This window comes from Amblyraja radiata, chromosome 7, assembly GCF_010909765.2.
Source record: "Amblyraja radiata isolate CabotCenter1 chromosome 7, sAmbRad1.1.pri, whole genome shotgun sequence".
Taxonomy (NCBI): domain Eukaryota; kingdom Metazoa; phylum Chordata; class Chondrichthyes; order Rajiformes; family Rajidae; genus Amblyraja; species Amblyraja radiata.
In genome coordinates, this window is record NC_045962.1 from 9,999,592 (window position 1) to 10,013,191 (window position 13,600).

General features: G+C 46.0%; 1 protein-coding gene across 2 annotated transcripts in view; it reads left to right on the forward strand.

Annotated features, from left to right (window-relative positions):
- osbpl11 (oxysterol binding protein like 11) overlaps nt 1-13,600 on the forward strand; it is a 97,684-nt gene that overhangs the window by 62,057 nt on the left and 22,027 nt on the right. For both annotated transcript variants that reach the window (XM_033023686.1, XM_033023687.1), the window contains one exon: nt 5,048-5,537. In XM_033023686.1, the coding sequence (XP_032879577.1) occupies nt 5,048-5,537 (490 nt within the window). The remainder of the gene's footprint in view (nt 1-5,047; nt 5,538-13,600) is intronic.

Here is a 13,600-nt window from a genome sequence, read left to right on the forward strand (position 1 = left end):
CACCGTCAACCCATTAAGAATCAATTGCCAGTCTATCTTGGCCAATTCACATCTCATACCTTCAAAGTTACCTTTCTTTAAGTTCAGGACCCTTGTTTCTGAATTAACAATGTCACTCTCCATCCTAATGAAGAACTCAACCATATTATGGTCACTCTTGCCCAAGGGGCCACGCACAACAAGACTGCTAACTAACCCTTCCTCATTACTCAATACCCAATCTAGAATAGCCTGCTCTCTCGTTGGTTCCTCTACATGTTGGTTTAGAAAACTATCCTGCATACATTCTAAGAAATCCTCTTCCTCAGCACCCTTGCCAATTTGATTCACCCAATCTATATGTAGATTGAAGTCACCCATTATAACTGTTTTACCTTTGTTGCACGCATTTCTAATTTCCTGTTTGATGCCATCCCCAACTCCACTACTACTGTTAGGTGGCCTGTACACAACTTCCACTAGCGTTTTCTGCCCCTTAGTGTTTCGCAGCTCTACCCATATCGATTCCACATCCTCCAAGCTAATGTCCTTCCTTTCTATTGCGTTAATCTGCTCTCTAACCAGCAACGCTACCCCACCTCCTTTCCCTTTCTGTCTATCCCTCCTGAATATTGAATATCCCTGGATGTTCAGCTCCCAGCCTTGGTCACCCTGGAGCCATGTCTCCGTGATCCCAACTATATCATAGTCATTAATAGCTATCTGCACATTCAACTCATCCACCTTATTACGAATGCTCCTTGCATTGAGACACAAAGCCTTCAGGCTTGTTTTTACAACACTCTTACCCCTTATACAATTATGTTGAAAAGTGGCCCTTTTTGATTTTAGCCTTGGATTTGTCTGCCTGCCACTTTTACTTTTCACCTTGCTACCTATTGCTTCTACCCTCATTTTACACCCCTCTGTCTCTACGCTCACACATTTAAGAAACCCTTTCCCTTTTACTCCATCCTCAACTATCCCATTTGACACCCCACCCCCCTTATTCAGTTTAAAACCACCCGTGTAGCAGTGGCAAACCTGCCTGCCAGAATGCTGGTCCCCCACCTGTTAAGATGCAATCCGTCCCTTTTGTACAGTTCCCCCTTACTCCAAAACAGATCCCAGTGATCTAGGAATGTAAATCCCTGCCCCGTGCACCAGTTCCTCAGCCACACATTCAGGTCCCGTATCTCCCTGTTCCTGCTCTCGCCAGCACGAGGAACTGGAAGCAAACCGGAGATAACAACCCTGGAGGTCCTGCTTCTCAGCATTTTTCCGAGCTCTCTAAAGTCACGCTGCAGAATATTCATCCCCTTCTTTCCGACATCGTTTGTGCCGACATGCACTACCACTTCCAGCTGTTCACCTTCCCCCTTGAGGATTTTCTGCACTCTGTCCTTGACATCCTGGATCCTGGCACCAGGAAGGCAGTACACCATCCTCGAATCCCGTCTGCCAAGTATTGTTCAAATGCATTTAGGAAAGTTACCATGTAATCTGCTTGCTGCATCTTTTGAGACCTGTCTTATAACTTTTTTTAAGTACAATGAATTATATTCACATGAAGTGAATTTCCTTTCCTGATTAATGTGGTAATTAAAAACGTGAAGAACCACATCTCATATTCTGCTTGAGGAACCTACAGAGTGGAAATTGTGAGCTGATTGGAGTTGGGCCCTTTGGCCGTGACCGATTGCTAATTTCAATGAACTTTTCTCCTGATTTGTTCTGAAGAAAAAAGCATGTGTGACAAACAGTATTCCATTCTTGAGAGCCAAGAATTGTGTGAAAAAATCACATAAAAGCAGCCAAACTTCTTCATGATATTAATTCATCTGTAGCCAGAATATGTGCAGATTCCGCAGCATTTTAACAAATCTGTAGATTGCACTAGTAATTTCACACCTTATTTTTCAATCGTTCAAACCACTGGCTTTCAAGATCAGAAAAATGTTGCTTGCATTACTTTGCCTATCTCAAATATAATCAGCTCCAATATTCATGCACTAGTCTGAAGAAGGGTTTTGGCCCGAAACGTTGCCTATCTCCTTCGCTCCATAGATGCTGCTGCACCCACTGAGTTTCTCCAGCATTTTTGTGTACCTTCATGCACATTTGAATCTCAAATCCTTGCAGATAGGGAATTATTTATGTTAATCGTACCAGACAATCTAGAATGGTACCTGTAGCTTCGCAATTCAGACCTGTGAATTAATTCCAGTTGATAGACACAAAAAGCTGGAGTAACTCAGCGGGACGGGCAGCAACCCTGGAGAGAAGGAATGGATGACATTTCGGGTCTCTGTCCCGAGTTGCTGCCTGTCCCGCTGAGTTACTTCAGCTATTAGTGTCTATCTTCCGTTTAAACTAGCATCTACAGTTTCTTCCTGCACAATTCTCTCCAGTTGCTAATCAATTTATTTTGCGAGAGGATGATAGAACAGTACAGCATAGGAGCAAACACTTTGATCAGTATATCTGCTGTAATTAATCCTATCTGCCAGCCTGTTGAAGTGTCTCAATCCTTCTAAGATGTTGATGTCCATATCGGTTGATGTCCACCTCCCTTGGCAGCATGTTCCAGGCACCTCCCACTTTCTCTGTTTAAAAAGCAAACTCGCCGTGCACATCTATCCAAACTATCCCAGTCCCACCTTAGACCTATGCCCACTGGTGTTTGTCATTTCTATCCTCTTCTCTTGCATTTGACCTCCCAAAATACAGCAACTTACACTTGTCTGGATTACACTCCCTCTGTCTATTCTCTGCAGACATTTCCAAATAATTTATATCCTGCTGTGTATTAGATGTTTTCCCCACTATCTATAACTCCAATAATTTATTGAGAACTTTTGGTGAATTAATCTGGAATGGAGAAGACAAATTCATGTATTACTTTCAATTACTTTTGCACAAATTATTTTTCAATAAAATGCTTTATATTATTCTTGTTTTGATCAAAAGGCCACAAAATGTGAGTACATCAATATTTTGACATTGAGTATTTCACAATTTTTACAATTGTAGGCTAAACAAATATATCCAATGAAGGAAAATTATTATTTTGTATATACATTATTTCCATGTGTATTTTACACATTATTCCATACAAGTTTGGGGATGTATTCCAACATATTAACTGATAACATTTTTTATTCTATATTTTATGAAGAATTTTTTTTTTGAGGTCTTGTTAGTGGTGTAGGAAATATAAACAAACAGATTGTATTAAAATTAGAATCAACTTTTGTGTTTGAAGAAATAACATAAATACAAAGATTTCCATCAGCAGGGGTCTATAATCAAGACCTCTTAAGATCTCTAAAAGAGATCAGTTGAAGGAATAGAATGTATTTCTTGCAAGTTTGATGAAAGTAGCTTCAAAACCCTATTTCCAAAATAAATTTTATATATACTTAAACCGTTGTTTAACGGACCTCTTTATAACGGACCGGATTTGTGGATGGACCTGCCGACGCCACCCCTGGCTCGCGCCGCCTTCCGTCCACTTGCAGCCCTGGCTTCTACGCCACACACAGCTTACAAGATGCACCAGCGAGCCCTTCTTCACCCACCGTCCGGTTGACAGCACTGTTGTTGCAGCTCACATTGTAGCTTGGTCACTGTGGGGTTCCCTCCCCTCTCACCAGCTGCTGCTTCTTTCTGTTGGCCATCGCTTTGTCCACTCAGCCTCTGTTCCCTCCAACGCTGCCTTCTCCGTTTCTCATCGCTTTGTCCACTCCACCACTGCCGCCGTCTCCTGCTCCCGTCGCTTGTGTGCACTCAGCCTCTCACCACGTCCTCCACCTTCTCCCGCTGCTCTGTCCACTCAGCCTCTCCCCTCCTCCACGACATCTGCCTCCTCCTCCTCCTACCATCGCTCTGTCCACTCAACCTCGTCTCCCCCCCCCCACCCTCCACCACCGCCTTGTCCTCTCTCCCCCCTGGAGTTGCTGATATATTCCACCTGGGAAGATGTCGGTGACTGTGGGGGAGATAGAGGAGGAGTCGGTGGTGGTGCGGGAAACCTCACGGTGACCGAGTGTGTCCTGTCGGTAGAGGCAACCTGACGGGGACTACAATGTAAGCTGCAACAACAGGCGCATCAACCGGTGAAGAAGGGCTCGTTGGTGCAGACTAGTGGCATCGGCAGCTAGTTTTAAGGTGAAACGACACATGGTGCTGGGATAACAGCAATCCGTATCAGCCTGAAGAAGGGTCCTGATGCATCTCTCCTTGTTCTCCAGAGATGCTGCTTGAGTTGCTGAATTACTCCAGCACTCTGTGTCCTTTTGTGTATTAACCATCAACTGCAGTTCTTTGTTTCAACTACATACAATGATAATACCTTATTCGGTTATAGCGAACAATTTGCAATAATGGACACCATTCCTCCCCCTCTGTGGTCCGTTATAACAAGGGTTTATTGTATTCAAACTCGCGTCCATGGGCAGAAACCAGTGGGTGAACTGGTTCACTGTTTCAAGGAAATAGCATGTTGAGCTGATTGGACTTCTAATAGCCCTGTCCCACGGTGCGAGTTCATTCCAAGAGCCCTCCTGAGTTAAAAAAATCTCAAACTCGTGGTAAGTACGGAGAATGAACGTAGCGGGTACATCGGAGCTCGGGGACGTCTCTTAGCGGCTCGTTACGCTAACGGCAGGTACTCGGGAAGACTCGCTAACGGCAGGTAAGCACGGGAAGACTCGTGAAGATTTTTCAACACGTTGAAAAATGTCCACGAGAGCCCCGAGTACCGACGAGTGGCCATTACCGTAAATCTCCGAGTTCGAATCAGGGCAAACTCGGGAGAGCTCTTGGAATGAACTCGTACCGTGGGACAGGGGTTTAACTTGATTTCTGAAGGACTTTGCAATGAAACTTTATTGCAGCTAGTAATGGCACTTCAGTGAAATGTTGGAATAAACTAATTAACTTTCCTAGTCTATAATTACCTTGCGAAGTGTCGTTAGTTGTCGGATATCATTTAGTAACAATTTTACCAAAATTGAATGCTTATGAAGGGTGCATATAAAAGTTTATTTTTCTGGTTCCCCTGTAGGTGGTTCTTCCAACCTTTATTCTGGAGAAACGTTCGTTACTGGAGATGTATGCAGACTTTATGTCCCACCCAGATCTCTTCATTGCCATCACGGATGGTGCAAATCCTGAAGAGAGAATGATCCGCTTTGTCGAGTATTACCTCACCTCATTCCACGAAGGGCGTAAAGGAGCTGTGGCCAAGAAACCGTACAATCCAATTATTGGTGAAACATTTCACTGCTCATGGAATGTACCGAGAAACACAAGTGGCAAATCATGTAGCAGCTCATCACCGGATTGCTGGCAAACGACAGAGTGCTCCGGTGGTTCAGAGGAAAGAGGCCAAGCAGACTATCTTTTAAGATTTGTGTCAGAACAGGTGTCTCATCATCCACCTGTCTCAGGATTTTATGTCGAGTGCGAAGAGAAAAACATATGTGCAAACACTCATGTATGGACAAAGAGCAAGTTCATGGGCATGTCCATTGGAGTTGTAATGATTGGCGAAGGTAAGATGCATTGTTTCTGTCTCAAAGTAAGAAATAGTGACTAAATGTTTCTTATTAAATTGGGTATCGGTTATTAAATGACAAATTTACAATAGCTGGCTTACTGACAAAAATAGAAATTAAATTTCATTTTCACGTGACATCGGCAGTACCATGAGCGGATGCTAATATAATAATTCTATGTGTGTTGAGATACTCGAACGGAAGCTAAAATTGGCTTCATGCGTTAAGACTGGCAGTATCATCAAGGACCCACACCATCCTGCCCACACACTCATCTCCCGGCTACCTTCAGGTAGAAGGTACAGGAGCCTGAAGACTGCAATGTCCAGGTTCAGGAATAGCTACTTCCCCACAGCCATCAGGTTATTAAACTCAGCTCGGACAAAATCTGAACATTAATAACCCATTATCTGTTTATTTGCACTTTATCAGTTTATTTATTCATGTTTGTATATATTTATATAATGGTATATGGACACACTGGTCTGTTCTGTAGTCATGCCTGGTATGTTCTGTTGTTCTGAAGCAAAGCAAGAATTTCATTGTCCTATCAGGGACACATGACAATAAACTCTCTTGAATCTTGAAGACCCAAAAACTTTAAGGAATGCTTCTGGGGCCTATGATCTATAAGAAAAGTTCTAGGGGAATAAATGTGATGGGTCATAATAAGGCCAATATCTTTTTCATAACCTCTGCTCTCTGTCAAGAGAAAACCTTATGATTCAAAAGGTTAACAAAATTGTGAAGACTTATTAGACAGTGAATGGGAAATCGCAAGATACTTCCATAAATTGCTGTCTAACTCAGCAGTTGTACCAAAATGATCTCATCCGAGGGGACGCATGCCCTTTCTGTGAACTGATGTTCACTCGCATTGGTGAAAAGGACGAAAGAGGAATGAAGTTATGCTTCATTGAGACAATCCTGCTGAAATAATTTGGTTTCTTAATTTTAATTTTATGCCGAGGGCGGCAGTGTTGTGGTATGTTATCATGTTTCACATAATATTCAAACATAAGGCAAAAAATATACTTAGCATTTTGCTGAAGCTTAAATAGAAAACTGCTGCTAACATTATATTTGGGGGTCAGGTGACCTTGTCTGAATTGGTAGATTGGGAAATCAACAATTATTTCTGTAAAATTATTTTAATACTTCAAGTCTTACTTCCCAACTAGCTCCACGAATCATTAATCCATTATGGCATTGCGACAATATTATGAGCATTTGATTTTGGACACCATTTTTCTTGCAGCTCAGTGCAGAGCCATTGCATGAAATAAGTGATTTAATGAAAACCCAAAGAGTTTACTGTTCACTAACATTGATGGAAAGAGTCCGTTTAGATATTTTGAAGTTCTCATTTTCTGAAATATTTTGTTATAGAATTAAAGGACGTTCCTTTAGGAAGGTGATGAGGATGAATCTGTTTAGTCAGAGGGTGGTAAATCTGTGGAATTCTTTGCCACAGAAGGCTGTGGAGGCCAAGTCAATGGATTTTTTAAGGCAGAGATAGACAGATTCTTGATCAGTAGAGGTGTCGGAGGTTGTAGGGAGAAGGCAGGAGAATGGGGTTAGGAGGGAGAGATAGATCACCCATGATTGAATGGCGTAGCAGACTTGATGGGGCGAATGGCATAATTCTGCTCCTATCACTTATGACCTTATATCTTCTAAGGAGCTTGTACGTCAGAAAACTAATCACCCTGAGCACTGATGGTCTCAAAGCACAAAGTGGTGGTGTTGGGACTGGATTTCTCCTTTTTTCTCATGGCAGTTGCATATAAAGTTCTGTGGAATGCAATTGTAGGGTAACCACTTAGAAAGATGTGGAGGCCAAATCATTGAGTATTATTAAGGCTGGGATTGACAGATACTTGATTGGTAAGGGTGTCGACAGTTACGGGGAAAAGACAGGAGAGCGGAGTTGAGTGGGAATGATAGATCAGCCATGATTGAATGATGAAGTAGACTCAGGCACGGAAATCGCTATCAAAACATGGGGGGGACCAGGGTCACACGATTTCTTGGCGGCCACACACACACAGACCCAGACACAGACACAGACACAGACACAGACACAGACACACACAGACACAGACACACACACACAGACACACACACACACACACACACACACACACACACACACACACACACACACACACACACACACACACACACACAGCCCACCCCACACAGCCCACACCCCCCCACCTGTAAAATTGAATGTGATTACTAACAATCAAGATAGTTTATAAAGCGTGAATTGCTACATTATTATATGCATACCATTCAGTTTCTGGAAAGTTAGTTTGCCACCAATGTCGTGGAATCATACGGAGAAAAATCATGGGTGACGTTTCTAGTCGGGACCCTTCTTCAGACGTCAACCATTAGAGCTGCTGCCTCACAGCGCCAGAGACCCGGGTTCAATCCTGACTTTGGGTGCCATCTGTGTGGAGTTTACCCATTCTCCCTCTGACCATGTAGGTTTCCTCCTGTTTGAACAAGGGTCCCGACCCGAAACGTCACCCATCCTTTAACTCCAGAGAAGCTGCCTGACCATCTGAGTTACTGCAGCACTTTGTGTCTATCTTAATGTTTGGAGTTTTAAATAATCCTAACGTCAGACGGGAGTGGTGCCCCCAGGCCCACAGCCAGCGCAGAGAAGCAGTGCTAAATCCAGCTCAACTCTGCCTGTTAACCAACCAGCCCTGCCTGGACTTACAGGAACGATGGCCCAGGCTTACGACCAGCGCGGAGAAGCAGCGCTAAATCCAGCTCAACTCTGCCCGTCTCGCCGGGTAAACCTACAGCCCTGCCTGGACTGACGGGACACCAGTCCAGAACCGTGGACAGGGCTCGAAATTGACGGTTGCCCGGGTGCCATTGACCACTCAAAGCGCCGCCGGGCAACTTAACACCGAGTCATTTTGCCCGGCTTGGCAACCAGATACTGGTTTGTACCGAAGATGGACACAAAAAACTGGAGTAACTCCGCGGGTCAGGCAGCATCTCTGGACAAAAGAACGCGACGTTTTGTGTCGGTGGTGACGGCTGTATTGCGTGGGAAACATTCTAGGTGCGGGGTGAGGAAGGGTCGGAGCGAATGACGGGCCCAGAATAGCGGCTCATCTCCTCCTCCCGCACCCCGCCCGCCCTGATAAGGGCCGCTGCTTGCAAACCCGCGCTTTCAATACAAACCCTCCCGCACGCCGAGGCCTCCCCCTCCCTCCCTCCCTCCTCCCGGCCTCGGCGTGCGGGAGGGTTTGTATTGAAAGCGCGGGTTTGCAAGCAGCGGCCCTTGTCAGGGCGGGCGGGGTGCGGGTGGAGGAGGAGATGAGCCGCTGTCGCTCGCTGTTCAGCGCCCGTCATTCGCTCCGACACTTCTGAAGCAGCTGCACCATAGACCCTATAGCTATAGGATCTTTGAGCTGCACCGCTCCGCCCCGTTGGCTGGCGGAGGAGGGAGGCGGTGGCGAGGAGTTCCCAACGGCCAAGGCAGCGGGGCGATGTTGTCCGAGGAGCGCTGACCCTCCTTCCTCCATACCTCGCCCCCCTTCTCTCTCTCTCTCTTGTACGCCTCCTCCACCCCCCCCCCCCTTATCCTGGGACCCCTCCTCTACATCCAGCACTGATCCCCATTCCCGCCTCTATTCAGTCCTCACTGACATCCCCTGTGCTCCCCTCCCCATCCCCCCCCCCCCCCCCCCCAATCTATTCATCCTGCGCTGATCACCCTATCCACCTCGCATTGATTCTCCTGCCGCCACCTCCCCCCCCCCCCCCCCCCCCCCCCCATCCATCCTGCACTGGTTCCCCAATTCACCCTGTACTTACCCCTTTCCCATCCATCCTGCACTTCTCCATCCCTTTCCCATCCATCCTGCACTTCTCCATCCATCCTGTACTGATCCCCCATCCATCCTGTACTAATCCACGCATTCATTCCGTACTGACCCACCCTCCATTTACCCTGCACCTTCCCCTCATTCATCCTGTAGTGATCCCCCATTCATCCTGCACAGACCCTCTGATCCACATTATACTGACCCCCCCCCCCTCCCATTCATCCTGCGCTGATCCCCCCCCCCCCCCTCATCCATCCTGTACTGATCCTCCCATTCAAGAAGAATGGGGGAACAGTCTGAAGAAGGGTCTCGACCCGAAACGTTGCCTATTTCCTTCGCTCCATAGATGCTGCCTCACCCGCTGAGTTTCTCCAGCACTTTTGCCTACCCCATCCATCCCGTACTGAACCCCCCCATTCAACATCACTGACATCCCCCGTGCTCTCCCCTCACAATTTTACCTACTCCAACCAACATGTACTAATTCACCTGCCTCAATCCATCCATTCTGCACCGACTGCCTTCTAACCCCCCTTCCCCCCCTGCCATCTATCCACCCCGCACTGATTAACACACACCCCCCTCCCTGACCCTATTGTCCTGGAAATGTCTTCAGAGCGAACATTGACTATGTTTGATAACGGAATGCAATAAAATATGTTTAATTCCCAATGTTATTATTTGTTTTAATCCATAGAGATGGATTAATTAAATTGTGAACACGTGAAACATTAAAACCGCAGTGTTCGATTGTCACTGCTACCGTTGACACGTTATTACAGAATTCATTTTAACGGCAAATCAATGATCATAATATGGAATATCAATTATTTAATGAGCAACATTCACAACTATACGTACGCATATTTGTTATCATGGGCCAGGACTTATTGACACAGGTTGATCATACGCTGAATAATTCAACCACATTTTTGTTTGGAAGTGGAAAGAACTAATAGAAATTGCATTAATTGCAATGTGTGAAAAGAGTTGAGATACTACCTTATAATTTTGCTGCATGTCATTGTGGGAAATATCATGTCTTGATTGGTGAATGTTTAGTTTGTGACTTTATTTGAAGCAGAAATAATATGTGAATGTTTCATTGAGTATAATTCCATCTGGTAACTACGCACTTCGTCCGAGCACATTATCGCATGCATCATGCAAGCCATCTTAAATGACCACCTAAACTGTCATTTGGCAACCTAAACACCTGCCGAGGTTGCCCGGCTGGCAACAGGGAAAAAAGGTTAAGCAAGAGCCCTGCGTGGAGCTAGCGCTGCTTCTCCGCGCTGGCTGTAAACCTGGGCCGACGTTCCCGTAAGTTCAGGCAGGGCTGTAGGTCAACTTGGCGGGACAGGCAGAGTTGAGCTGGAATTAGCGCTGCATCTCTGCGCTGGCTGTGGGCCTCGGGGCACCGCTCCCGTCTGACTACCAACGTCTCTGGCCACCCCCGGGCGTGGGGGTTGGGGGCATTCGGGTGGGGACAGAGATGGTCCAGTGGCGGTTCGGTGGAAATTACAGCGCCGGAGACCCGGGATCGATCCTGGCTGCGGATGAGGCGCAGGTCTGTGTCCAGGGCTGTCGAGAGTGTGTTTTGCTTGTGACCTATGACCTGGGCATGCAATTCAAGCTCCGCTCTATGATCTTTGCTGCACCAGGACGTCTCCCACCTCCAATCACCTAGCTCTATCCCCAGTCCCACCCCCCTACTTCCGCCTCTGACCGACACCTCCCTCCTCCAATCATCGCGCTGAATCATCATGGTCCCCCCCCATCCCCATTGCCCCCCCCCCGCCCCCCTGGGATTTCCGCCCCGATCAGACTCGATGTGCCGAATGGCCTACATTTGCTTCTATGACTTATGAAGTTATGAAAGGAAAACGAGAACATGGAGGTAAAGTTATGATTTTTTAAAACATTTTGTTTGACTTGGAATATCATAAATGTCTACAGAATGTAGGATAAATATTTTTGTTGCACTATATTCTGCAACAGAATTACTTATCCCATATTCAACAGATATTTTGAATAATGCTTGTTTTATATTCATGAAAAATACATGATCCATCTAATAACCACCCTTCTGAGCATATCGGTAAGCTTCGCATTCAGTTGTTCATAAAATTCTGTATGCATCTTTGCAATGACACAGCATGTAACAAACAGGAAATGACAGCAAAATTCCCACTAGCCGTATGGGCCAAATGCAAAGTCAGGAAAGGGAGGAGGTGATGGCACCTGCTTCATGATAGATCAATCGAGGTGCTCGGACGTGGCAATCTTGTCTTGTACATGTTTCCCTGGCCTGAAATGTCTGGCAGTTGTGACTGCCAGACATTTGTGACAACGGCGACTGTTCCACTTACCGAGGGAGATCACTGCTGTCATCCTGGCTGCAGTTTACATCCCGCCTCGGGGCATTAGTGCTGATTTGATATGTGTCTGGTTTTGTCTGTAGAGACCTCCTCCACCAGATTGAATCAAATAAGACCTTGGTTCTGGTCACACCGCCTTGACCGTGCCCATACAGTCATACGCTGTCTGGATTTGGAGACGGACCACCTGGCCCTCCGACAATGGTTGGAGAGGACAACTAGAACGGTAGTACTATGCCTTCTGCGTCAGTCTTTTACGGTGCACCTCCGGCTCGCAGACTTGCGGCTGGAGCAGCTGCTTCGAAACGGGAAGAGTAGTCCTGGTCTGTCTGGACATGCGTTGCTTAGCTGGCGAACCGAGTGGGATCACGTGGAATGTTGCGGAGATTGAGTAGATCCAAAAACACGTCAGACCTGGCCCTGCTGGACTTCTCCATGAGCTCTTTTGGACTGCGGACAGCTCGCTCAGCCAGCCTGTTTGGGGGTACTCCGGACTGCTGGTGATGTGCTTAAAATCCCATTCCTTTGCGAATTACGAGCTGTCGATTCGCAATGCTCAAACGCTCACTCAAGCACAGCATTCCAACATGGGAGTAGATAGGATACTTTCCTGTTTAGGGGGGTTGCACGTAAGGTCACTGGGTCAGAGGGCTTGATGCACGGAGCCGCTCAATCCATCTGGAGGACATCCGTAACTTCCAGTATATGTTATTAATGCAAGAAACGCGTACCTTCCTACCTGTTAAAAAACGCCAAAATTTTGAATTTTTGCGCTGAAACAAATTGTGGAAGTCGGGGTAAGTGTGAGAGACATGTACCCAAATTTAGAATTCCAAAAGTGAAGCGAAATGAAGGTAAAGAGAAGCGAGAGCTGAAGGGACAACAGCAGCTAAAGTGCTTGGTGAACATTGGCTGTGCAGATATCGGAATTGAAAATATTGGGAATTATCGCGTTTGCTCATTGTATTTCATCAACAGCAAGGCATTATTTGTGGTTTTTCTTGATTCCTTTGGTATCTAAAAAGTCTCAGAAGTGATAAATCTGGCTGTAAATTTTTCTTCAGATGCATTTTCATTTTGTATGTAAAAACCCACTTGAGAACCATGGGCGATTTAAAACATTTACAGCCAGATTTATCACTTCTGAAACTTTTAGTAGGCATGCAGGTGCAGCAGGCAGTGAAGAAAGCGAATGGTATGTTAGCATTCATAGCAAAAGGATTTGAGTATAGGAGCAGGGAGGTTCTACTGCAGTTGTACAGGGTCTTGGTGAGACCACACCTGAAGTATTGCGTACAGTTTTGGTCTCCTAATCTGAGGAAAGACATTCTTGCCATAGAGGGAATGCAGAGAAGGTTCACCAGACTGATTCCTAGGATGTGAGGACTTTCATATGAAGAAAGACTGGATAGACTCGGCTTGTACGCGCTAGAATTTAGAAGATTGAGGGGGGATCTTATAGAAACTTACAAAATTCTTAAGGGGTTGGACAAGCTAGATGCAGGAAGATTGTCCCGATGTTGGGGAAGTCCAGAACAAGGGGTCACAGTTTAAGGATAAGGGGGAAATCTTTTAGGACCGAGATGAGGAAAACATTTTTCACTCGGAGAGTGGTGAATCTCTGGAATTCTCAGCCACAGAAGGAAGTTGAGGCCAGTTCATTGGCTATATTTAAGAGGGAGTTAGATGTGGCCCTTGTGGCTAAAGGGATCAGGGGGTATGGAGAGAAGGCAGGTACAGGATACTGAGTTGGATGATCAGCCATGATCATATTGAATGGCGGTGCAGGCTCGAAGGGCCGAATGGCCTACTCCTGCACCTA